The following is a 23728-nucleotide window of genomic DNA, read 5'->3' as shown; positions in this document are numbered from 1 at the left end:
GCACGAGAAGGGCACAGAAATTGGAGGGCAGACAATCCAAGTCCATAAAGCTTTCAGCTACCGTCTGGACATTTGACGACATGATTGGCTTTATGACTAGAGTTGTAGACCACAGAGATTCTAATTAATGGGAAATTTTTCATTAGGATCGGAATACGGATGGTATACTACGTTTATATAACTTGTGACAAATTTTATATTATAAGTTATTAATTTTTTAACACATATATCTTATAATTTATATAATGACAAGTGATGTACCACTATGTGTACCGATCACACTTAAAAATCTCTCCTAATGGATAATCGGTTTTGTAACTTTTTGTGAGGTATATTTTTGTATTTCGCTAGTGTCACGCGATAAAGTAATAATTAGAGAAATACCAATATGAGAATATACCCGTTACACCAGAAATTCTAGATCAACCACATGATTTGAATTTGTAAGAAGAAAAATTCTCAAACAAATTAAAAGAAGGTTGCTTACATGTGTTTGGCCAAGTTGGTGTTAAAGCAATGTGCTCCTTCTCTATCCAAGTTCGAATTATTTTTTCCGTAATTTACATATTTGATATATTATCTTACTATTTGTCAAAAAAAAAAAAAACTAACAAAAAGTCCAATAAAACTTAAATTTTAATGAAAAATTATAAATAAAGGTGTAGTAAATAGTACTAGGAAAAAATAAAAATGTGATTTTTCGTTAAAAATGAACAGTAGCGGGAATGTTTTGTTAAAATTGTCAAAAAAATCCCCCATACGCACATCAAATCTTGCAAACCCCATAAAATCTTATATCCATTAAAAATAGGAAACTTTCAAGAAAAGCTCCGGATACGGTTCATTTTAACGAAAAACCGTATTTTTACACTAAAAAATCAATTTTGGTACTATTTATTTTACTCTTTGTTATGTCCTTATCTTTAAAATTCAAAGTTGTTAAACAATTTTTATTAGTTTTCTTTTAAAAATATTTTATACTAATCACCAATAAATCAGACTAAATTAAACACAAATATACTTTATCACACTAAAAGCATCTGATGATGCAATCTCCAAACACACAAAACAGCAAACAGAAAAAATGGGTTTTTGGAGATCCCAGATGGAAGAGGAGCTTGAGAATTCTTCGATGGCGAGGCTGGTGAAGCAATCTGATCACTGCTTCCACAGACATTAACCCCAACTTTCGAACCGTGAGCTTCTGAGGAACTCAGACAGAGACCTGGGTTTCCACTAAGATCCAAGTTCCTCCCCAACCTCTTGAGGAAACTTGCATTGAAAGGCACAACACCCCCCAACATGTTCCTGCTCAGATTCATGTGGTAAATGTGCGAGAGGCTCCCAAACCCGACCGGGATTTTGCCGGTTAATCGGTTGTTCTGCAGCGACAGAGTGCTTAGATTCTTGAGCTGGGAGAAGGATTCCGGGATAGTGCCCGAGTAGCCGGAATCAGCCAGCCTGAGTTCTTGGAGTTTCACCAATTTACCAAACTCCAATGGCAGAGGAATGTGCATTGGATTGCCGTCTAAAATGAAATACTGCAAGTTCTGCAGCTTTTCCAATCCGTTCGGAAATTGCCCACTTAACCTGTTGTTGCTTAGGGCCATGAAAACCAATAAACCGAGCTTTTCGACGCCACTGGGGATGGAGCCTGTGAGTTGATTGGAGCTGAAGTCAACTTTTTGCAGCAAACCCAGTTGACCAATTGTGTCTGGGATGGAGCCTGTGAGAGAATTGTAGCTCAAATCAAGGCCTTGGAGGTTTCTAAGACTGCCCAGCTGAAGAGGGATGGTGCCTGTGAGCATGTTGTAGCTCAAATCAAGGTGGATTAGTCTCCGGAGGGTGATAATCTCCGGTGGGATCGGACCAGAGAGGCGGTTTTGTGACAATGTGAGGATCTCAAGGGACTTGAGGGAGGAAATTTGAGGTGGGATTGGGCCGGTGAGTGCCGGGTTGGACCGGAGGCTGAGCTGCTGGAGGGAGGCAGGGGAGGATGCTCTGTTTTGAGAAACAGAGAGGGTGGTTTTTGTGTGAGTGAAGCAGTTGAAGAAGAAAGCAGATTGGAGAAATGGGAGGGAGAAGATTAGGGAAGGGAATGCGGCTGTTTTTTTGCAGGAGGGGTTTGGTGGGGAGCCAAAATCTAGCCGGGAGACATGGGGGCGATTGTCTTTTCCGATTTTGCACTCGATTCCGGGCCAGGAGGAGGAAGCTTGGCAAGGGGTAGGGTGAGAAATTCTCCAGGGTTGATCAGAGGACATGGATTCCATGATCTTGAAGAGGGTTTCTGATTCAGATGGAAGCATGGTATTGGTGGCGGCGGTGGTTGAAGGAGGGAGAGAGAGGAGAAGGAAGAGAAGAAGTGGAGGGAGAAAGAGTGAGAAGGGAAGGCACATTGTGTCAAGGTATGGAGGAGGTTTGGTGAGTTGCAGCATTTTGTTGTCTGGTTTTTAGATGGGGTTTTCACTTTATGTGAGTGCGAGAGAGAGAGAGAGAGAGAGAGGGTGAGTTGGAGGACTAGTGATTGAAGTGATAGGAGTGGTGAAAATCAATGGGGGAAGGGGGAATCATAACATCTGAGTAATATGAGTAAGAATTTGATGGATTTGGAGACGAGCCTCTTCATCCAAACACGGACGGTTGGATTTTGATTCAACGGCTACAAACAGAGAATCTTTTTAAAAATTATAATAATTATAACCGTTGAATCAAAATCTAACGGTCTGTATATTTGGGTCAGGAAACTCTGTCTCCTTTGCTCATGAGAGGATCCAAATCTGAATTTGATAATTTGAAAGCAAAGGTAGGGTCAAAATATCGAGGGACCCTGTAAGGGGCATGTTTCACTTTTCCCACACACTATTTTGTCTTCCTATTGTTAAGAAACAAAGCAATTTGATAATTATTTCGTTTTCAATTTTTTTTTTTTTAATTTTAATTTTTAAGAAATAAAAATTTAAGGTCAAAATTTTAAAATGTAAGAAAGTAGTTTTCAGTTTTTGGTTTTCAACGACAAAAATAGTTTGCATTGGAATTGTATCCCCACATAAGGAAATTAATTGCGAGTCTTGTCCTCTCCCAACATGAAATTCAGGTGTAAACGGTTGAGTTTAATAAACAAAAAGCCTTCAACTTAAACAATGGTTTTCACAGAAAACCATGACGTGAAAGTGCAAACCAGGGCAGTGTCGCATAGCAGCACAAAACATTGAACTTGTGCTAATGAATGCCTAAAGCTAAGCACATAACAATTTCATCTCACACCTTCCAGTTTCGACTTTGTTAGAAGAAGTTCAGAGTTCAAATCTTAACGATTAGCGGAGTTAAAAAAAAAAAGTTTCTGAAACTAAACCCTGAACCCAAACTTTGGAGTGTTTAGTTTTCATATAGACCGCCATATGGTAGAGTAAATTTTACTTAACTTTAAAGTTTCGTTTGGGGTTGCTTTTTCGGAAGGGATTAGAAAAGAGATTTAAACAGAACCGTTTGATGAATAAAACATATCCCTTATAATCCTACCATTTTAACACAACTAAAATGGATAAGTTTCATTAATTTAAGTTGGGCAGAGTTTTTCATTTCTTTCTTCAACATACCTTGAATACACCGAGTTATCCATTTGAACCGAATCCTAGACCCCACACGAGGGCTAAATTGGAGTGTTAAGAGTTTTGCTAGTTGCCTGACACTACACAAGACTTTCGACCAAAAAAATACAAAAGGGTTTTAATCAAAATATGAACTACCCTAAATAATGGTCCTCTGTGATTCAGATTTAAGGGCCCATTTGTCCCCTATATTTTCTTCAAGAAATAAAAGCATCCCAAGATAGGCAAAAGACTTGTAGCTCCGTCAGTTAAAAGCATTTATCACTCAAGATCTCGGGTTCGATTTTCCTCCCCGACTATCGCTATTCGCTTGTATAAAAAACAATAAAACCCAACGCCAAAAAAACGAAACTTCAACATTTTCAGAGGGATCATAATATACATGAAATTATACATTATTTCCAGTACCTGAACAGACACAACTTCCAGTAATCTTTACATTTGGAAACGAAAGTGAATAATCGATAACCTAAAGACGAAGATGACGTTATAAACATAGATCAGACATAAAATTGTTACAGCACAAAACAGTAGAATAATTAACACGAACCGAAGCATCTTGTTGCCAGCTTACTTCCCCAAGACTGCCAATCTAGCTGCATATTTGTAATTCTTATAGTTACGCTCGCGCTGCCTGTCAAACAATAAAATGGAATTATAGGTTCATCTGGTATAGAACAAATGCAAGCGGAAAATAGTACAAATAAGATCGAAGAATTATCAGATCAGAGTACACGTCTTTGCTCGTGTGAATGGATTACCTCAGAAAAATTGCATGATGGCGGCTTTATATTATACTACGACACTACATTTACTCTGATGGGCAATGTCCTGAGGAGTTTCAAGAGAAGGCTCTGGAACAACCTCTGCTTCAACTTTCGATGCTTGTGGATCACTCTCACTCGTAACATGAGGAAGCTCTGAGTCATCAACCTCGTCATGTGCACCACGGAGCTGTGAGTCAATGACCTTAGTTGCATTGCACATCTGTGTATCAACTACCTTAGTTGAATCAGACAGTTGTGAGTCCTTGACTTCATTTATGGCATCATGAAGCTGTGAGTCGATCTTTTCGGTTGCTTCAAAAAGCTGTGTGTCATCGAACTTCACAACCGCACGGATTAGCTCAGAATTACCTTCCACAGCAGCATGGCTTAGCTCTGAATGATCAAACCCCATGTCGGCACTGCATAGCTGCATATTCTCATCCTCACCATCTCCGTTGATCATATGCAAAGCAGTGACCTCACTGTCAACATGATATAGCTGTGAATGATCTTCACTGTGTACATCCTGAAAACGTATCTGCTCAACCCTGACATTGCTACCACAAAACTGGGATTGATCGTCCTCACTAGCAGTAATATATTGTGCTGGATCATCCTTCCGCAAACGTTTTCCCATACCTTTTCTTCTTACCCTCTCCTTTCCTCTCATCCTTTTCCCAAATTCATTTTGTGGGGTGGGTGACGGTATGTCTGGACCACAAATCTGGTCCCTCAAACATTGATGCGCAATACTTCTGATTTCTTCAATTGAATCAGCTTGTTTTTGGTCCAACCCGTCTGTTACAAATGTATCTGCTATGCGTGCAATATCCCTCAACCCAGCATTCTGCAAAAGTTAATAACGTTATCATTTAAAGATAATGCACCATCTCCTTATCCTCACACTTGACAATAACCAATAAATTATAATTTTACTTATTCAATACAATATTACCGTTATTTGAAACTCAGATGAGAGAGATATGGGCCTCCCTATAAATTTACGTGTAATTTTCAGGTACCACAGCATATAATCACTTTCATCTGCACCATCATCACCTTCAACAATATGATATCGACGCTCCAGCCATTCATTAAGCTCTGACTCCATTTTCCCTGACAAGTCAACCCCACCATCAACTCCGCGACTTTTTCTCTCCCATCGCTGTACATCCTCTGGGATTGACTGAGACATGCCATATTGCCTTAGGCAACGGTTTGGGAGATGCCTTTCTGCCTTGTCAAAGCATATCAGCATTGTTTTTGACCTCCCTATATTCAGATTGCTCTTGATATCTTCTGGAATCACTGTACTGTCCATAGTTCTATATGGAAGCCACTCCACCTATAAGCCAACGCCATGTCAAATTTGTTTTAAAATCATACATTAAAACTAGCATATCAGCTGACTCAGTTATCGATGGAAAGAAGAAGGAAAAACTTACATCACATGGTTTCAAGGAATCCAGAGCTTTACGGTAAAACACTACATCACGGTTTGTTGTTGGCCCACTTTGCTTTCCCTTCCAGCTAAGCACAAAAGGAAAACGATCATGCATTGAACCAGTATTGAGCTTTGGTCGTCCAATATTTAGGTGAAAGTAACTCCAGCACTGCAAAAATATGAAATGAAATATAAAAAAAAAGATATCAACAAGAAGCAACTGCAAATAAGAGCCAAAGGAACTGCTAAAAAAAATAGAAAATACAAAAGAAATAAAAAGACATGTAGATAACCTGTAGTAGCGTTAAACAACCACTAATTGTACTTTGAGATCTCAGAGAGGCATTTCCCAGTGCCCTGTACAAGAATGCCAATGCTGCTGCCCCCCAGGCATATCTCCCACAATTGTCAAAATTCTCGAACAGTGGAAGGTACATGACAGGGACTTTATTCCCCGTAGTTGTAGAAAATATTGTACTTCCAACAAGATATAAGAGGTATGCACGGGTATGACATTCAATCACTTCGAGTGGTGCATCTTTGGGACAATGGGAAAAGAACTCTTTCAACCAGCTTAGCTTCACCATTCCACCACTAGTATAACTAGATTCTGGTACTTTTCCGAGATACCTGTCACATACTGAGTTGCAGGTGGTATATGTTATACCAATTACAGGGTCTCCATCAATTGCTAGTCCGAGCAATAGTGCGACATCCTTAAGAGTTACCGTCATTTCTCCAACATTAAGGTGAAAGGTGTTTGTTTCTCTCCTCCACCTTTCAACTAGTGCAGAAATGAGTGGGTTATCTAGACTGATTGCCGGAATCCATCTTAAATAACCAAATCCAGCCTTCTCTACCAACTCAACCTGTTTCTCCGTGAGTGTCCATTGATCAAGCTTTGAAGTGTGTTCATGACATCTGAGTGCACCACGTTCCTGTAGGTAGTTAAAAATATGTGTTATCATCCAGATCAGAAAAAATAGCTCATTAAAAAAAACGGAAGGAAATGGTAAAAAGCCTTATATGGTTCATTAAATTGTGCACTGCACCTGTCCATCCCAAACTGCTGAAGACACATGCTTGTCCTGATCATAAAGCACTGAACCATCAATTGGTCCAGGATTCGTCCCATAAGGGTCCACCAGTATCATTTCCATTACTCCCAACTACAGAAAATATCACCCAGTGTATTAGCTCCATAGCAGCATCTTAATTCATAATCATAGATAGTTAAACTCAGTAACGACAAAATTACAGAAGGAATCGACTATACTCTATGTTTGCCTCTAACTTGTATCAAATTTACACAAAACGATGAGTTTCAGCTCCAGGAAGCTTTGCAAGCATATTGGAATGAGGTAAATTGGACCACAAGTTAGAATAAATACAAAAACTGTTGCAGTCAGAAAGAACCAGCAAACAAAAAGCTTCATTTACATTAGAATTGAAACCTTTTTGTGCATTCTAAACCTACTCGGGTCAAATTAAGAGACTTGTATTTACGGTCATCCCTGCAATTTCCAATATGTCGAGTACTAGAATTTAAAGATCAAAACATAATGAAACTCTCATACCGCAGTTTGTTTTCATTCGAGAAGGTCTAAGCACGCTCTTTGGAATATGTCCTCTTTTTCAATCACAATTCTTCCCATGAACTGTCATTCTTAATTCATGACAAATGAATAACTTTTACCCATAAACATTCACTCATCTACATGTTATATGAAAGAGCAAGGACATCATTCAAACGCTTTTCGTTTGAATAAACTCTTTCAAGAATCCTCCTTTCCTTTTCCTCTCCCTATCCAAAAACCAAAAATGCGAGACGTAATGGCAAATCATCATCATGCACCCTAAATTTGCTCAGATGAACATCATCACGCACCACAATGCATTTCAATTCCTCTTGTACTTTTCGAAGAACCGAGCAATGGTGCAACCGGGCAAGATCAATTTCTCTCAGCTAATACACTAACACTAAGACTTGAAGCTCCACTTACCTTCTTCATTTATCTTCCCAATTCAATTACCATCCGAAAGTTATAGCAACTAAGATACAGCACCCAAAACCCTAATTAAAACCCCCAATTAAAATAATTAATCCAATTCAGGGCTTAATTGCCACAGAAATCCACTCCACATTCAAAAGTTCACATCCATAACGCTATAATCTCTGCAAACCATAGCTTATTATTTAATCCAAACACACAGCTAATCCTCAATCATAATCACAACCAAAATCAAAACCCCCAGTTTGGCTTCCGAGAAAATACAAGGAAAAAAACAAACGAGATTCTGTGTCAGTTATGTTATCAGCTGGTTTTACTTTCATTTTCTCAGAAATTGAAGTGAGCCGAAAACGGTGGTGGTGAAATTTGAGATGGAAAATTCCATGAGAAAGTTGGAAAATTAAATTTTCTCGGAAACCAAACAGGGAGCTGAGAAGGGAAAGGTTAGACGGATTAGAAGAAAGAAGGAAGAGATTTTATGGGGGGGGGGGCAAATGGTGAGGAGGAAATAAACAAACCTGAAATGCAAATCGAGCCAAAACGACGCCGGAGAGCTGGGTCGACGAACGCAAGCAATTCAAGTCCTCGAAAGTCGAAACGACGATGGAAGCTATGACAAAACACAAACTACTGATTTTTCTCTTTCTTTTCTTACTAGGGCTTCATTTTGGGCGGGTTTCACTGCCCTAACCCGAGCCCAACCTTAATATTGGGTAACTCGAAAAATGAATTTGTTTGGGCCTGGTATTGGGCCCAATATATTTTAAAGCTCTTTATTTTTCGGTTACTTTTTGACAACAATATTGAGTAGAGAAATCGAACTCGGTAGTTTAAGTGGAAGGGTGAGTGCTCTTAACAAACTAAGCTAAAATCGCCTTATATAGTGATACTATAGTTTAAGTTGACGATAATTCTGCAATACATTAATAGCATACCATTGAGAAACCCTTGATTTTTGTACTCTTCCTTAATTTATGTTGTTCAAGAATTACACGTAACGGGCGTCATAACCTTTTCAATTTGCATATCTCGTAATGTGTTACAATTACGTTATGATATAACTAATCACTCAAAATATTGTCCCTACCTCTTATCAACTGGTTTTGCGTTCGATATCAACATTCTAGCATGGCACCCGAATAAGTTATGCACATTTTAAGTTCAACGCTAAACATGCTCTCTCGTTACCTGATACGTGCATAATAGTTTCAATAATAAGGAGAACATTGCCGATTGATTTTGAGTTGATGTAACCGTACACATTGGAAGGTCAAAGGAACAATAAAATTAATCTGATAATTCCGTTTTCATGACAAGAATGACAAGTAATTACTAGTATAGTACATTTTCATTTATATCTGAATGCAAAATGATCACGTGACGAGAGAGATAGAAGACAATGAATCGGGAAACGCAAGTATTTCCCCTCATGCAGGATGATTCTATTGCTTTCTCCAGTCTAGGCTAATGGAAAGACAACTTTATTGCAGGCACTTAAGATATTTTCCAGATCAAAATCAGGTATAAATTCAAATATTTACAAGTTATATGGTTGCAACAAATTCAGATAACAAAAAGAACAAATTTGATGACATATTTACTCCAAAATACCAGCGAAAAAAATATAGAAAATCATCAAAATTCATAAAAATAAACACGAAGAAAACGCCATGAGCTTTAGCTGGCAGTCATACTCCATAAGGTTATGAATTTCGTCTCTAAACCTGGCTTCCAGGAGCAAGCATAAGAACACAAACGACTTCAAAGAAAATGCCTGAAATATTCTCGTCCTAGTCGTGAGAAGAACAAGAACGAGAAAGATACGTAAAATGAAAAGAACCATCTTTACGGGAAGTAATCGCGACAAGATACTGCATTTGTCAACGTGCACCAACCCCTTCTCCGGTAGGCTTCTGAAGCAAAGTCGTATTCAACTGTGTTGGCACTTCCACTTGGACATATAAATTACTGAAACATTCGGAGGAAGTTGTTCGCATATGCCATTGGCTTGACGTCAGGATGTGGCTGCGATATTATACAAGGAATTTTTTTTAGTGCAACGAGACACGTGATTAGTGTACAGTGTGTGCGCGAATGTTAAAACAAATATGGAGCAGTTAAATTGACAGGAACCACTGACCACTGCTGAGAAAGTAACAATGTTAGGCTTCAAATCTGGTGCTTCAAAACGGATAAAGGCACCCTTGTTACCCATCTGCAACGCCGGAACCATAAACCAAAATTATCATATGTGCAAAAAACAAGCTTCGATAAAGTTCATACACAACAATTTTAGAAGATTTAGTAATGATCGAAGAGTAGCCGTGTAGCCATCATTCAGTTACCTGATCACAGTAATTTGGAGCAGAAAAGACAGTGATAAGTTTCCCATCATGCTCAATCTCATAACCCTCGTCCTTTACTTCATGAGATCGCACAACTAAATCTGTATATTAACAGCTATGTAAATCCTCCAGTACATCCTTTGCTAATTAGCACTATTAACTTCAGTAAAATAACTTGTCAACGCTAGTAATTTACCTAAATTGTTTTCCTGCAAAAATCTTTTTGTCACATCGCCACCAAAAGAAAGACCTACACCTCGCTTGCTTGGTCCTCTTCCAGGTGCAGGCTGTGGATCACTCCACAGCAATTCACACATTAACCCTGATGAAACCCAGAAAAAACAAATATAAAATCTGCCTACTAATTAATTTACAGAAGGTTTGTGATGGCGTATTTTCAAACTTTAAATTCACCTGGTTAAGGGCAATAACAGACGTAATTGAAAAGCAGAATAAAGGGAGGGAATGTAATAAATTACCTTCCTCAGGAGGTTCACAAAACCGATTAATTGCTCTAATGTCGCTGAGTTTCACTCCATCAACGCTGAAAAGACCCCCATGGACTACAAAAACCTTCCCATTTATTACATGAGCCAGCGGTAGACAACAAAAAACTTCAGCAAACAGCTCCACAAACTTGTCGCTTAATTTGGACTGGACCTCGCCCTCAAAACCATAAATCCTATTCATGCTCTTGCTCTCATGATTTCCTCTTGCGAGATATATTGCTGAAAATTATACAAACAGAAATGAGTGTTATCAATTCAGAACATGATTTCTCTTTAATTGAAAAGAGTAGAACATGACCAGATTACCGAGCAAAAGAAATGAGTGGTAAATGAATATCGGAGTTAATATTGACATTGAAAGGAGCAACAGGGTAATATCCCACAACGAAGTAATTGAAAAGTGACTTCAACATGACTTCGCAAAAGATATGGAAGGCCTAAAAAAATCTACCTAGACTAACAAAAAATTATAAACTGATCAAGAAAACGAAAGGATTCACCTGATGGAGACATGCACTTAAAAGCAAACAATGTTAGGATCACCTCCAAAGAAAAAGATCCCCTGTCCACAAAATCTCCATTGAATAGATATGGATTCTCATCTGAAGGAAGCCCGTTAAGCTCAAAAATATTTAGAAGATCATAGAACTGCAGGCACACAAACAAACAAATGAGAGAGTGCCTAGAACTTAAATAGATACATATCATGTAGACAACCGCCAGAACTACCAAAACTAGAAGCTAATACATTAGTCGGACTAGGTTGACTTCAGAAAAACCATAAGACAATATGAAATTGAAATATCTATTGTTTCACCTAGTATTTGACATTTACCGGTCAAATCCCTTTATTTCTCTATGAATTAACCTTCTAAGATGTTGATGTTGTTCAAAGTCAAATCAAGCACTTGATCCAGTATCTTATGGATATGGAAGAAATGTATTACCTGCCCATGTACGTCACCACAAACAGTAAAATGATTGCCCTTAGGAATATTTATATCAACCAGAGAAGGCATGGCTTGCAACATTTCTTTCGTCTGTAAGACAATTTGGAACGCATATCTGCAATATCGATACCAGGTGAAGTGAAAAGAGTGTCTAAAAATATTTTGCTGCCAAAGTCCATGACAGTGAGTATTGTAATTCCCACACATACCGTTGGTGTAAATTCTTCTGATTCTTGAAATCCTCCATCATTTTCTTCACAAAATCCAAAGTAACAACATCCCCTTCTATCCTTGCACCGGCATATTGTGGTTCCACATCTGAAGTTGAAACAGATATCACTTTCATTAGCTCGAGTGCTAAAGGACGTAAATAAGCTTTACCCTATATAGACGTAAATAAGACCTCATTATATCATTAGTTAAGAGTGAGGTTTTGGCCATAAGAGAGTGCCTCCACTTATATAATCTATAAAATTCAAGGGCACTACTTTTACTTGGGTATATGCGTGACTTTCACCAAGCCATCAAATATTAAAAATACAGAACATACTATTTTCTACACAAGTGTACATGTCAAAAGGATGGATGCTCAATCAGTCATCAATATCTACAAAAGAAATTAGCAACTCCATTGCATTGCAGTAAGTGATAAACTTTTACGACACGTGCAGCTGTACCAAAAAATATGCCACATTTGAACTGAGTTCAGAAAATCAAGGTTGCTAACCAAATGAAGCTAGATAATGCAGACAAACAAATAAACACAAACAGAAGAAACATATATCCGCTCATGAGAATTCTTATTCACATTAAGATGAATACTTTAAGCTTCCTGGTTTGATTATTTTCGTAGTATTGCAAACCCGGTTTTTCTGTTCCAATTTTCTGTGACCAACTTCAGATCCAGAGCAACATAGACTTTAGAACAAGCAAACAAAGTTCAACCCTGACTCTAAGAAAGTTGACCTAGGCAAAAATAATACAAGGCCCAGATCTACCCACTTGGGTTAGGTAGAGTACATATCATCCATGTTCAACTCTTTTTAACTCCATTAAGACCATGCGTTTGGCTGAAAATCCATTCTCGAGAAAGTATACTATCTAAATGGTAGGATCAAGAATGCATTAGCAGTGAATGAATATATTAGTTTGCAGTACATCTCCTAGAACCTAACAGAACTTTCCAACTATTAGAAGTTATGAGAGTGACTTCGACTGTTTTCTTATGCTTCATTGACTGTGAACTCAAACCTAGGTTATTTACTCGACTTCCATGGAAGCCACGCCACCAATGGGCCCCCAGGGCCACCATGATCACCACCACTATTGTGGCCACAACTGCAGTCAGAACTGTAGTCACTTCTGCTCTGAACATAACCAATGCTGCCACAACTCCTAGTCCAAGTGCTGCTATGTAGTAGTCTGGTGACGTACTGGGGGCCATTCCTATAATGATAAGAATACTATAATTAATGCTGTTAACAGACACCATTTTGTATAGTGCACATTAATAGAATTTTGAAATGAAATGATAATCAGTTACTTAATGCTGATCAAGCTTATTGGTACTAACTAAACTGAGGAATACATGTTTCAGGAACTGATTCCTCACTAACGAGCAAACAAGACAAGAAAAAAGATCCTACCCCAGATGCCAACAGAAACAGATGCAACTAATGCGTAAATTATAGGGCATTAACTTTGTGTGTACAGTTCATCCATCTGTAAAAAACAATTTGGGATAACTATGTCGTCCCAAATAAACCATGCGGTGTAACCAACATCAGAGACGAGAGAAACCGACATGAGGGATCCTTCCATATCAGACTCAACTCAACAAAAAATCATTCATCCAAAATATCCCTACTAAACGCCCCAATTAATGAAATTTGAATGTGGAAATGATCAATTGTTCAATAAAAAAATGAAAAGTACAAAAAGAGGGATTTCTAGGTAATATTGGACCCTTTGAACCGTAGCACTAACAAAATCACCAGTACAAATACTACCCAAATACCACCAGTTCCATCCCTACAGCCATGACTATAGTTTTGGTCCACAGCATGGCCAACATGCTCACTTCCGCAGCTCCTGTATCTACCCTAATAGCGCCCACTAATGCAACCAACACTACCGAATCTTAGAAATACACTCAAACTTATCAAATATGGAAGCTGCTATAAAAGCTCTAAACCTGCTTAATCCAGAATCAATAAATGAGAAATCTAAAACCACCTTTCATTAATTACAAGTGTTGGTGAAAATTAGAGACTTGAAATTCTTAAATATCCCTTGGGAGTTCAGACAAAAAAATTCAGAACTATGGTAATAATGCACTATATAATGGCTCAGGTAGAACTGATACAAAGAGGGATCAGTAAAAAAGTTCAGGATATCACAATGAAATGAAAATGAATCAGGTAAATAGTAACAGAATCATGAAATAAAAATCAGGCGCCATCATACATTTCCAAGAAAATAAAACAGACACCAATATTGGCGAGAGCAAATCTTGCAGTTAACAAAACTTCAAACCTAAAAGAGAAGATCTTTAAGTAGTCAAATCAAGCTGCTATATTTTTCTTTAATAAGAAACCAATTTCACTAAAAAGAATAGAACAAAACAGAGGATACATAGGGCTGCTATCGCATTCACTTTTTTGCAATAGCATGCACTTGAGTGCATTTCAAAGAATAAGTTTCATATAATGCCTTGAACGCTTATCAACATTCAGAAGCATGGACAAGCAACTCTTAACAATTTTTTAAACAATTAACAAAATCCATTGCTTGAAACATATGATGATGAAATTCTGCAAAAAATTGAAACGAAAAAGGAAAAATAAAATCTATATAAGATAAGCAGAAGAAAGTGGAAAAACCCGGACAAACATAACAAGAAATGAAACAGCATAAAACCAACAACACTAATACCTATAGAACGATAATTAATAGAATCAGCTACAGGACGCCTTTCAGCCTCCGGTGCAGATATTGCTTCAGCAAATTTAAGCTTCATCACTGCTTTCTCACATTCCTTCAATTTCTTGGTAGCATCAGGATCATTTGGACAGATTCTTTTGACCTATTTTAGATCAAGGGAAAAATTCAAAAAAATGCAGCATCGAAGACAACTGCTACCAAAAGAAATTTGGTACACATTTTCAAAAGCATCCTTCATCTCTAGTGTATCAATTTATGAAAGGAAAGACAATGACATTATACAAAAGTCTTTGCACAATTTGATTTTTCTTTTCTCAAACTAGACCTAAGCTTGTCTTATCACATTCAAAATTCTGATTATAGAGCTTATGAAAATTGATTGTCTACCCCAACGCTCCATGCTCAGATGTGGGGGACGTACCATGTTTCAGTAAAGGTTCCAATTGCACAAACCATAACCAGCTGCAGCTTAGCATTGCTCCAGTAAATGTGCATATAAGATATGTGAGCCACAATGAATAAGGACAAAGATTGTTCTAAAACTCTTGGAGACATTTAAAATGCAACTTTATAGTAATTAAATGAAGAAGAATTACGACCTTCTGAATGTGCAGCTTTGACTCTCCAGAAACTTAAGATTTATCTTTAACGAAAACACTATTAGATGTATATACTAAAAAACAACCAACTAGGCAGATAACCATTTTCACATGATGAGTATATTGTTTAAAACCCTCCTACAAATATAGATATTTTAAATGTACTGGTATCATAAGGGTTGCTGGAAATAACGGCTTCAACTTCTTGCAGTTTAATATGATAGTTGGTATTGAAAATTATTTTTTATGATAGTAGGTATTGAAAATTATTTTGTCGCAATTTTAGAAAAGTGCTGAAGAAAACACCTGCTGAAAATCCTTTAAAGCTTCTTTAAATTTCCCCATAGCAAGATAAGCTGCACCTCGTCTGTAGTATCCCTGCAACAACAGAAAACCATCAGAACACAATCACACATGTCTAAATGCACAAAACCTAGGGGATAAGATAAAACATGCCTTTGAATATTTGGGATCAACTTCAATAGCCTTGGAAGCATCTTGTATGGCGCTACCATATTCCTCCAGTTTAAGGTGGGCAATTGAACGATTGGCCCAGTATACAGCATTCTGACTGTTTAGTTCAATCGCTTGTGTATACAGATCAATAGCTTGAGCAAATTTATGAGCTGATATCATAGAGAAAATATGAGCACACAGATCATACCCCAAAATAAATGCACTACAAGTACAAACAAATCAATAGAATACTGTTCAAAGTTAATCTCTATGTGAGGCATTTTTGCCAATTGTGAGGAAACAAATAGATAAAGTCAATGTCTCACATGAATTCATTCAATTCAGAGCACTAGAGTGAGATATATGTATAATGTCAATCACTTGTTAGGATTAACTATTCGGCAACACCGAAAGTAAATCTCACTCGTATCAAATCTATTTTGATTATTTAAATTTTGATTTATAAATACATGTACATAAAATCAAAGAAATTAAAAGGATAATTTATTTCATTGCCATACCTGTGAAATTAAATTAAAAGAAAAAAAAAGGTATGACGGATTGTAGAAGCACAGATTATTACCTTTATATGCTTCATTGGCAAGTAGTTTAGCATCTTCAGCTTGCTTAACATTACCATTCTCAGTTTCCATGATTGGCATAAACTTTGTCGTCTACAAAAAGAAAATCGAATATTAGCAAATTACATATTCCATGATTAATTTCTCATCCTCATGTTACAATCCATATCAGTTCTACAAGTAATGTTGAGATGACATATCAGGCAATAATAGTTCATATCTTTTTCGGACAGACAAAAAAGTTATAAATTGCAATTCAAGAAAAAAATCAATGACCAATCAATATAAAAACTAATATACTAGTCATCCTAAAGGCCCATTATCAATTTTCTAATACAACTTAGCACTGGATCAGAATTAATTATACATGTACCTCCGATGACTACTCAACTCTACGTTTGCCATACAATCGAATGATATGAATATTTTCTACCAATTGGAAGCTATATTCTTCCCCAATAAAATGTTCACAGCCAAATAATGTGAAATGTCTCATATGCAATTGCCTCAAAATCTCATTCCCCATCGGAATACCAAAAGCGACATTCAAGCAATTGTCTTTCAGCGTCGGACAAGGCAACAACAGATTCCTCTGTTACAGCAGTTACTAGTTACGGACAAAAGTTAGCTCCTTTAGAGCGATTATCAGCTTCACAACTGTGGCACACAACATAGGAAGTTCAAAAACTTCGGCATATGCTAACGCTATCGACGCCTTAAAAGGGTGTCACAAGAGACACAGACCCATTAACCTTAGAACTCAAAAATGTCCTATTATATCATGTTTTGTTAAACATAAATTAGTGATTCCCATAACCCAGGTGAAGCAAAACAATTCTGAATCACCAACAACGTAAACTGAATCAAATCCTATGTTGTCCAAAACTGACACTTTCAGTTTAAAATTCTTAGCTTTTCATACTCTGAAATATTCGACAAAAATTGGAACCCGGAAAGCAGTCAAAACGACCCTTGAAAAACAACTTTGCTCAGCCAATGTGAATTCTAATTAAACAGAAACCAAACATATCATCCGCAAAAATTAAAAATTTAATATCTTTTTCCCAGTCTTCATGAACAGCAACCGAACAGAGAGACATACAGTGAATCAGTTGAAAGAAATAGTTGAGGAATAAAATAAATTACAAAAGAATAATCCATTTCCTCAGAAACCAAACAGGGAACTAACCCAAAAGAAGAAAGTATATACCTATTGCATCAGCAGACAGTATCGGATCTCGGCAGAGAGAGAGAGAGATACCCAGAGAGAGAGCTGGAGGGAGAGAGAAACCCTAATTTTATAGGACTTTGGAATCAGATAGATAGATATATCAGAAGCTGTTGTTAGGAGTGAAGGGGACTTGGTCTAGTTCATTGTACAAAGGCTTTAGACTTCAGGGCAAAACTATATATATTTGGGGCAAGAGGAGAGAGAGAGAGAGAGAGAGAGAGAGAGAGAGAGAGAGAGGCTCCTACTAACTTATCTCTATTTTTTTTCTTTTGTTCATTTTAGGAAAGCCTATTTTTTATGAGAAATTCTTTAGTTTCTTCCTAACTTGAAATTTTTACAATTTCATCCACAATTTGGTGGTTTTTTTTAAGGAACTTTAATGAAAAACTTCCTGTATTGTTTATTTTAATGAAAAATCATATTTTTACACTAAAAAGTCAATCATAATAATATTCATTTTACCATTTATTTTGTCCTTATCGTTAAAACTTAAAATTTTCAAATCATTTTTCATTAGTTTTTTTTTTATTTGTCTCGTTAGGTTTTTGTTTATGTGATTCTAAATATAAGATTAAATTTACCAACTTCTATGAATTATTTATGGTTAGAGCTAATCATGCTTCTTTAATTTAAAAACAATAAAAAGCACACCATTTTAATAATTCAACATTTCTACTTCTATGAGTTACTTATGAGCAATGTATAAAATATCGATGATATCGGAAATATCGGTAGTCCAAAAATATGAAAATTTCGATGGAAATATCGGGATATTATTGATATCAATAAAAATTGAATAAAAACCACGAAAATTGTAAGAAAAACTTGGAAATATGAATAGGAGGGCTCCGAGTAGAGAGATAGAGATATAGGGGCGTAATCTTTTATTTATTGAAACTTTGCAAAATGTTTATTTAGTCAATTATCTATTAGTTTATCACAAAAAATTGGATGGAAATGCATTGCATGATGGATTTAACTAATTTAAGTTGATTATATAACAAGCTGGCAAACATTGTGAGCGTAGAAAATATGTAGTAATTAATTAAAAAAGTTTAAACACACCATAATCATTTATATATAATGAATTAGTACAATATTTTACACTTTATACATTGCATGGTAAGATACATGAGTGACTTATTACCACATAGAGTTCCTACGAGGTTCAAAATTTTCGCTATCTTCATCATCTCTATGTGTAGATTTGTTTCTTGCAAAAAGAATTCAAAACAAAACCATATATAAATATTTTAGCATATTTTCACAAAAACATAAGTGATATGGTGGTCAAGGTGTTGAAGGAGTAAAATGGGAGGGGTTCAAATCCCTTGGTTTTTTTTAAATATAGAAATTTATCCTAGATAATAAATATTAGGGTAAATTACACAAAACTACCTAAGTGTTTTTTTAAATATAGAAATTTATCCTAAATAATAAATATTAGGGTAAATTACACAAAACTACCTCAACTATTAGGGTTTTATTTATTTATTTATTTTTTTCCAGGTTGCAGGGAGTGGGTGCGGCGTGTAACACCCCAACCCCCCAATTATATGTATAATTTCGTAAGTCCCCTAAAGTTTTATTGAGATTTCATTTTGGCCCCCCTATTTTGACTAAATATATACCCTTTATCTAGATTCCTAAACATTCCCAAACTGCCACGTGGCAACACCATATCACTCCTCACTCTTATCTCTTTCTGTCCCCTACCCCGTGACCCTCTATCATTTCTCTTTCTTCTTCTTCTTTCTCTGCACTCTGTCTCTTTCTTTCTCTCTCTCTCTCTCTCTCTCTCTCTCTCTCAACCCTCTATCTCTTCCCTCTCTATCGCTGAGACACACACACGGCAGCACCATCGTGCAAACATCATTACCATCATCATCATCGTCATCAAACCTCGTCTTTCTCCCTCTCTTTCTCGTCTCTGCAACTCGGCAAACGCAGGAACTCTCCAACAAGCTTCTTAATCTTCTCCGGTTAGGTAATCTTCGGGTTTACCTCTTTCTGTTCTAGATTGAAGCTTAGATGTGAATTTTTAAGTTCTATCTCGTGTTTTTCCAAGGTTTTTGGGACGAAATCGGCTCGGGATTAGGCACACCCATATCCGGCAAGGCTGTGGGTGTCTAGAGGTGTTCTGACCACCACAAGTCGTTTCACGGCAAACGAAAATGGTTTGAGTGGGTCCTGCCGTCAAACGAATGGGATCCGATAACTGCCACATAGTTGGGAGTTGTTCACCGCCACAGAGAACGACGCAGCGACGGCCAAGGGTCTTCAAGTCACCGATCTTGTTAAAGACGAGGAAGAGGAAGGAGTCTAGGAGGCGATCGAAAAGGTCGTCGTCAATGGGGGAGTAGGGTTCCAGACGACAATGTTTAACAACTACTTTATTGGAAAAAAAAATTAGTGTATCGGAAACATGTGACGAAACATAACACGTCATTATACAATTAAAGGAATTTTTTTGTTAAGTCCTCCCAATTGTATGACAGGTGATGTTCCGCTTAGTATTTGAGACATACAGAAAATTCTCTCCTCCACTTGGATCTTATGTCCCACATTCAGATATTATGTTGCAAGTGAAAATGGACTTCCAATCAATGGTAACTAAATTACATACCCCACATTCAGAGATATGCAAATATGTATATAGGTTAGGAGTAATTCATGACCAAAAAAAGGTTAAGAGTAATTAATTACCAACTGATGTTACATACTAACTTACCAATTACCATGATTTGCCTAATACACCTACCTAATTCCCTACCTCACATAACTTGATCACAAAAGTAAAGTAGACTGAATACAGCCCGACAACTAGCAATTTCCAACAATCTGCCTTGTGAAATTTGGTAGCATCTTCAATCTTGAATCATCCTCCATCAGCTTCAAACCAAAAAAACAATCAGAGGCAGTATCTGCCGTAAACTTGTAAGAAGCCGAAAACTATATTAGGTCGTTTCCAAACACTAGAAACTTTATGTCTACGTGAGCGTTTAGACATCGAACTGCAAAAGTGAACTTGTGATGTCATTGCTAACTAAAACTATTTTTTGTTCGTTAAAATAAAAACATCGATGCGGTCATGGTATCAGCATGATAGACTCGTACAAAAATAAGATATACATATATATGCACACACCTTGGGCGACATGCGGTCCAAGACCCCAAAATTTTGATTAGGGTCAGTAAAACCAAGAAATTCTTCCAAGTTCGACTCGGAACCGGAGGTGTTAGCATTTTGAATTAACAGTAATTTTCCTGATACACCAGTTCCAACACTGTCAACTTTACCAGGCATGTTTAATCTCCCCAACAAATGGACCTACTGCACTTTTGTTCACGACGATGCTGATTCAGAAACTGTTTCCATAGAAGTCAGCATTTCCTTGGTAGAAGCGGAGATACATGGTTTAGTTGCTTCAAGCCCGACTTTCACACCAGTAAGCACAAACCTTTGATGACTAGAAACATATGAGTTTACTGTGTGTATGGCAACATCGCATTCCCGACAGAGTAAAGCTTGATCCTACAGACAGAAGAAGTATCCGACAGTCTCTTGCAGCAGAAAAGGAAATGTAGATTACTTCATACATCTCAACAATTACAACTTCACATACGTGAACCACTTAAACAGCGATCCCTCTGCAGAAATCACCAAAAGGGTACTTCATTTTTTAGAGATTGTGTGACTTGTGAGCTCTTTAAACAAAGATCATGGAACTCACAAACAAATCATATATGTCAAGTAAAGTTTGCAGATCATTAGAAAGTAATAAAACCCCAACATGCATATCAATCTGGTATGCCTCTACAAGGGCACTGTGCAAGGGTGGCAATGGATCATGCTCGGGTTTACCTATTTACCTTTGTGTCATGTTCATGCCAACCCACAGGTTAATGAACACGTAAAACAATATAACGAGTGGAAAAATATTATTAGTGTTACGAGTTGTGTAAACTACCAAACTGTAGAAGTGCAAGTGTCAATGACTGAAATAAATTAACATGATATAACCTGATGATATACGGATGGATGTCCCTACAGTTCTACCTCAAGTCTTCAACATCTGTACTTCCAAGTATAAATACAACTACCAAACTGTATAAGTGCAAGTGTCAATGACCGAAATTAGTTAACATGATGTAATGTGATGATATACGGATGGATATCCCTACAGTTCCACCCCAAGTCTCCAACATCTGTACTTCCAAGTATAAATACTCTGCAGTGCACTCAATTCCTAGCAGACTTTGTAATACTATAGGAAAAACGAATGACAGTAAAGCAAATGGGTGGGGATCAGGATCCTTTCCTGAGCAGATGGAGAGGATCATCCTGATCAGGCCCATCGAGCCGTTCAATTTTTATCCAACGGCTATAATTATTATAACTTTTAGAAGGGCCCCTGTTTGTAGCCGTTGGATAAAAATTGAACGGCCCGATGAGCCTGGTCAGGAGGATCCTCTCCATCTGCTCAGGAGAGGATCCTGATCTAATGGGCGAATAGAGTGTAACCCAAGTCACATCCCACATCACATCAAACATTAAATTTGAAACTACAACCCAGCAAAAGAGTTTTAATGCGATCCGACTTTAATGTTACATCTCACTTAGTAGTACGAGTTTTATGTAAGATCTAATCATTGTAGAATCTAAATCATTAAATTTTCGAACTATTATGTGATACGTATCATGGAAGAAATTTGTTTTAATTGATCAAAACAGCATAACAATCTTTATCTCAATCAATTAGAACAAACAACTTTCACATAGAAGAATAAACAAAGCTAGTATGAACTTATTTTCTTCAACACATCGATAATCTATTATAAACGACTTTAATTTATCACGAGAGTAATTTAAACTTGGGTGAAGAGGCAGATCGACAACCTTTAAACTTGGTTGAGGGGACGGACACACCACTTTGACCATCTAATTAAGCTACCATGAATTATAAGAAATAAATTCGAATGTGACCATGGCAAACACACTGCTCTTAAGCCCAATTGGGCCATGTTTGCGAATATTATGTTTTTCTTAAAGATTATTTTATTCTAAATCTTATAATTTAGTGTGAGCGATTCGACACGGCTGGTCTGACCCGGACCAACCAGGCTAATTCATGTTAACCAATATAAGCACAACTAACTTTCAAAAAAAAAAAAAAAAAATGTAAGCACAACTAACAAATCCAACATTTACTTTGGAATTTTAAACACAAAATAATGAAAGGAATGAAATGAGAGAGGATCCTCTTTGTGAGAATTCTGGATATCCTTAAGTCATATCTGTTTATTGTATATTGTCCGGTCAGTTTTTTTTAGGTATTATTTATATTTAATTTTAAATAATAAAATTTACAATGATTTTTATCACACGATATACAATGAACGGATGTGATTAGATAATTCTCACAATCCTCACAAAGAAGATCGTGCGATGATCCTCCTGGGAATGAAATTTCATAAAAATATCTAACTTTTCGTCCATAGTACATGAAATGGTCTGAAAAATCAATAGTTAAATTTTTGGGTAAAGTACAAAAAACTACCTCAACTATTGGTGTCACGACACTTTCATACCTCATCTTTTAAAATTGACAATGTCATACTTCATCTTACGAATTTGTGCCAATGTCGTACCTCCGTCATTTTTTCTATTAATTTCTCAGTTAATTGCTGACGTGGCTTGATTTGAGACCCACTTTCTATTAAAAAATTATTAAAAACTAAAAAAAAAAAAAAACCAAACAAAAATTCCCCCTTGCGCCCTCTCTCTTCTCGCCCATCTTCATCTCTCTTCATCTTCTTCCTACCTACTGCAACCCAAAACAAAACAAAATTTGTCCCTTACCCCCAGGCACCCTCTCTCTTCTCCCTCATCTTCATCTTCTTCCTTCTTCTTCCCCCTATCTGCTGCAACCCAGACAAAAAAAAAAAAAAAAAAAAACAAACAAACAAACAAAACTCCCCCCCCCCCGGCCCCCTCTATTCTCCCCCATCTTCATCTCCCTTCCTCTTCTTCCTACCTGCTGCAACCCATAAAAAAGAAAAAAAAAACTAAACTTTGTCCTCCCCCCCCCCCCCGACACCCTCTCTCTTCTCCCCCATCTTCATCTTCTTTCATTTTCTTCCCCCTATCTGCTGCAACCTAAAAAATAAAAAAAAATAAAAAAACAAAACTTCCCCCCCACCCAACCTGCAGAAGAATAAGAGAGAGAAGGAAAAAAAAAGGTCCGCCCCCCCCCCACCCAACCTGCAAAAGAAGAAGAAA

The 23728-nt window shown here is 37.0% G+C and overlaps 3 protein-coding genes across 5 annotated transcripts; all 3 read right to left on the bottom strand.

Moving 5' to 3' along the window:
• Positions 1 to 1001: 1001 nt before the first annotated feature.
• On the bottom strand, positions 1002 to 2589 carry LOC103443217 (receptor like protein 29-like). Its single transcript, XM_008382023.4, has one exon. The coding sequence runs from the start codon at positions 2433 to 2435 to the stop codon at positions 1026 to 1028; it is 1410 nt and encodes a 469-aa protein (XP_008380245.3). The 5' UTR covers positions 2436 to 2589; the 3' UTR covers positions 1002 to 1025.
• A 1378-nt stretch (positions 2590 to 3967) lies between these two features.
• On the bottom strand, positions 3968 to 8504 carry LOC103443216 (protein MAIN-LIKE 2-like). Of its 2 annotated transcripts, none has more exons than XM_008382021.4 (7): positions 8350 to 8504; positions 6872 to 6988; positions 6113 to 6757; positions 5821 to 5988; positions 5331 to 5720; positions 4370 to 5222; positions 3968 to 4242 (listed from the first exon to the last, which is right to left on the bottom strand). In XM_008382021.4, the coding sequence occupies exons 2-6, from the start codon at positions 6977 to 6979 to the stop codon at positions 4401 to 4403; spliced, it is 2133 nt and encodes a 710-aa protein (XP_008380243.3). In that variant the 5' UTR covers positions 6980 to 6988; positions 8350 to 8504; the 3' UTR covers positions 3968 to 4242; positions 4370 to 4400. The 2 variants fall into 2 exon arrangements, with proteins under 2 accessions (XP_008380243.3, XP_008380244.3); XM_008382022.4 differs by lacking the exon at positions 8350 to 8504 and adding an exon at positions 7397 to 8322.
• A 792-nt stretch (positions 8505 to 9296) lies between these two features.
• LOC103443215 (serine/threonine-protein phosphatase 5) lies at positions 9297 to 17696 on the bottom strand. Of its 2 annotated transcripts, XM_008382019.4 has the most exons (14): positions 17425 to 17696; positions 16217 to 16307; positions 15634 to 15803; positions 15484 to 15555; positions 14570 to 14720; positions 12887 to 13081; positions 11845 to 11953; positions 11633 to 11750; positions 11186 to 11333; positions 10656 to 10904; positions 10373 to 10498; positions 10177 to 10277; positions 9972 to 10046; positions 9297 to 9856 (listed from the first exon to the last, which is right to left on the bottom strand). In XM_008382019.4, exons 2-14 carry the CDS (start codon positions 16293 to 16295, stop codon positions 9797 to 9799), a joined length of 1653 nt encoding a protein of 550 aa, XP_008380241.1. In that variant the 5' UTR covers positions 16296 to 16307; positions 17425 to 17696; the 3' UTR covers positions 9297 to 9796. The 2 variants fall into 2 exon arrangements, with proteins under 2 accessions (XP_008380241.1, XP_008380242.1); XM_008382020.4 differs by lacking the exon at positions 12887 to 13081.
• Positions 17697 to 23728: the final 6032 nt, after the last annotated feature.

This window comes from Malus domestica, chromosome 09 (genome assembly GCF_042453785.1).
Source record: "Malus domestica chromosome 09, GDT2T_hap1".
NCBI classification, from domain to species: Eukaryota; Viridiplantae; Streptophyta; class Magnoliopsida; order Rosales; family Rosaceae; genus Malus; species Malus domestica.
The sequence above is the reverse complement of the archived record's forward strand: the minus strand, read 5'-3'. Positions and strand labels throughout refer to the sequence as shown.

What these genes read in the sequence shown, in the direction of transcription:
- LOC103443217 (XM_008382023.4), bottom strand. Translation starts at nt 2,435, where the DNA reads ATGCTGCAACTCACCAAACCTCCTCCATACCTTGACACAATGTGCCTT.
- LOC103443216 (XM_008382021.4), bottom strand. Translation starts at nt 6,979, where the DNA reads ATGGAAATGATACTGGTGGACCCTTATGGGACGAATCCTGGACCAATT. An exon ending in GTTGTTTAACGCTACTACAG is followed by an intron (nt 5,989 to 6,112) that starts GTTATCTACATG and finishes ATATTTTTGCAG; the next exon opens with TGCTGGAGTTACTTTCACCT. An exon ending in CATCTGAGTTTCAAATAACG is followed by an intron (nt 5,223 to 5,330) that starts GTAATATTGTAT and finishes TAACTTTTGCAG; the next exon opens with AATGCTGGGTTGAGGGATAT.
- LOC103443215 (XM_008382019.4), bottom strand. Translation starts at nt 16,295, where the DNA reads ATGCCAATCATGGAAACTGAGAATGGTAATGTTAAGCAAGCTGAAGAT. An exon ending in TAAGTGCATGTCTCCATCAG is followed by an intron (nt 10,905 to 11,185) that starts GTGAATCCTTTC and finishes TATAATTTTCAG; the next exon opens with CAATATATCTCGCAAGAGGA. An exon ending in TTTGCAGGAAAACAATTTAG is followed by an intron (nt 10,278 to 10,372) that starts GTAAATTACTAG and finishes GTTAATATACAG; the next exon opens with ATTTAGTTGTGCGATCTCAT.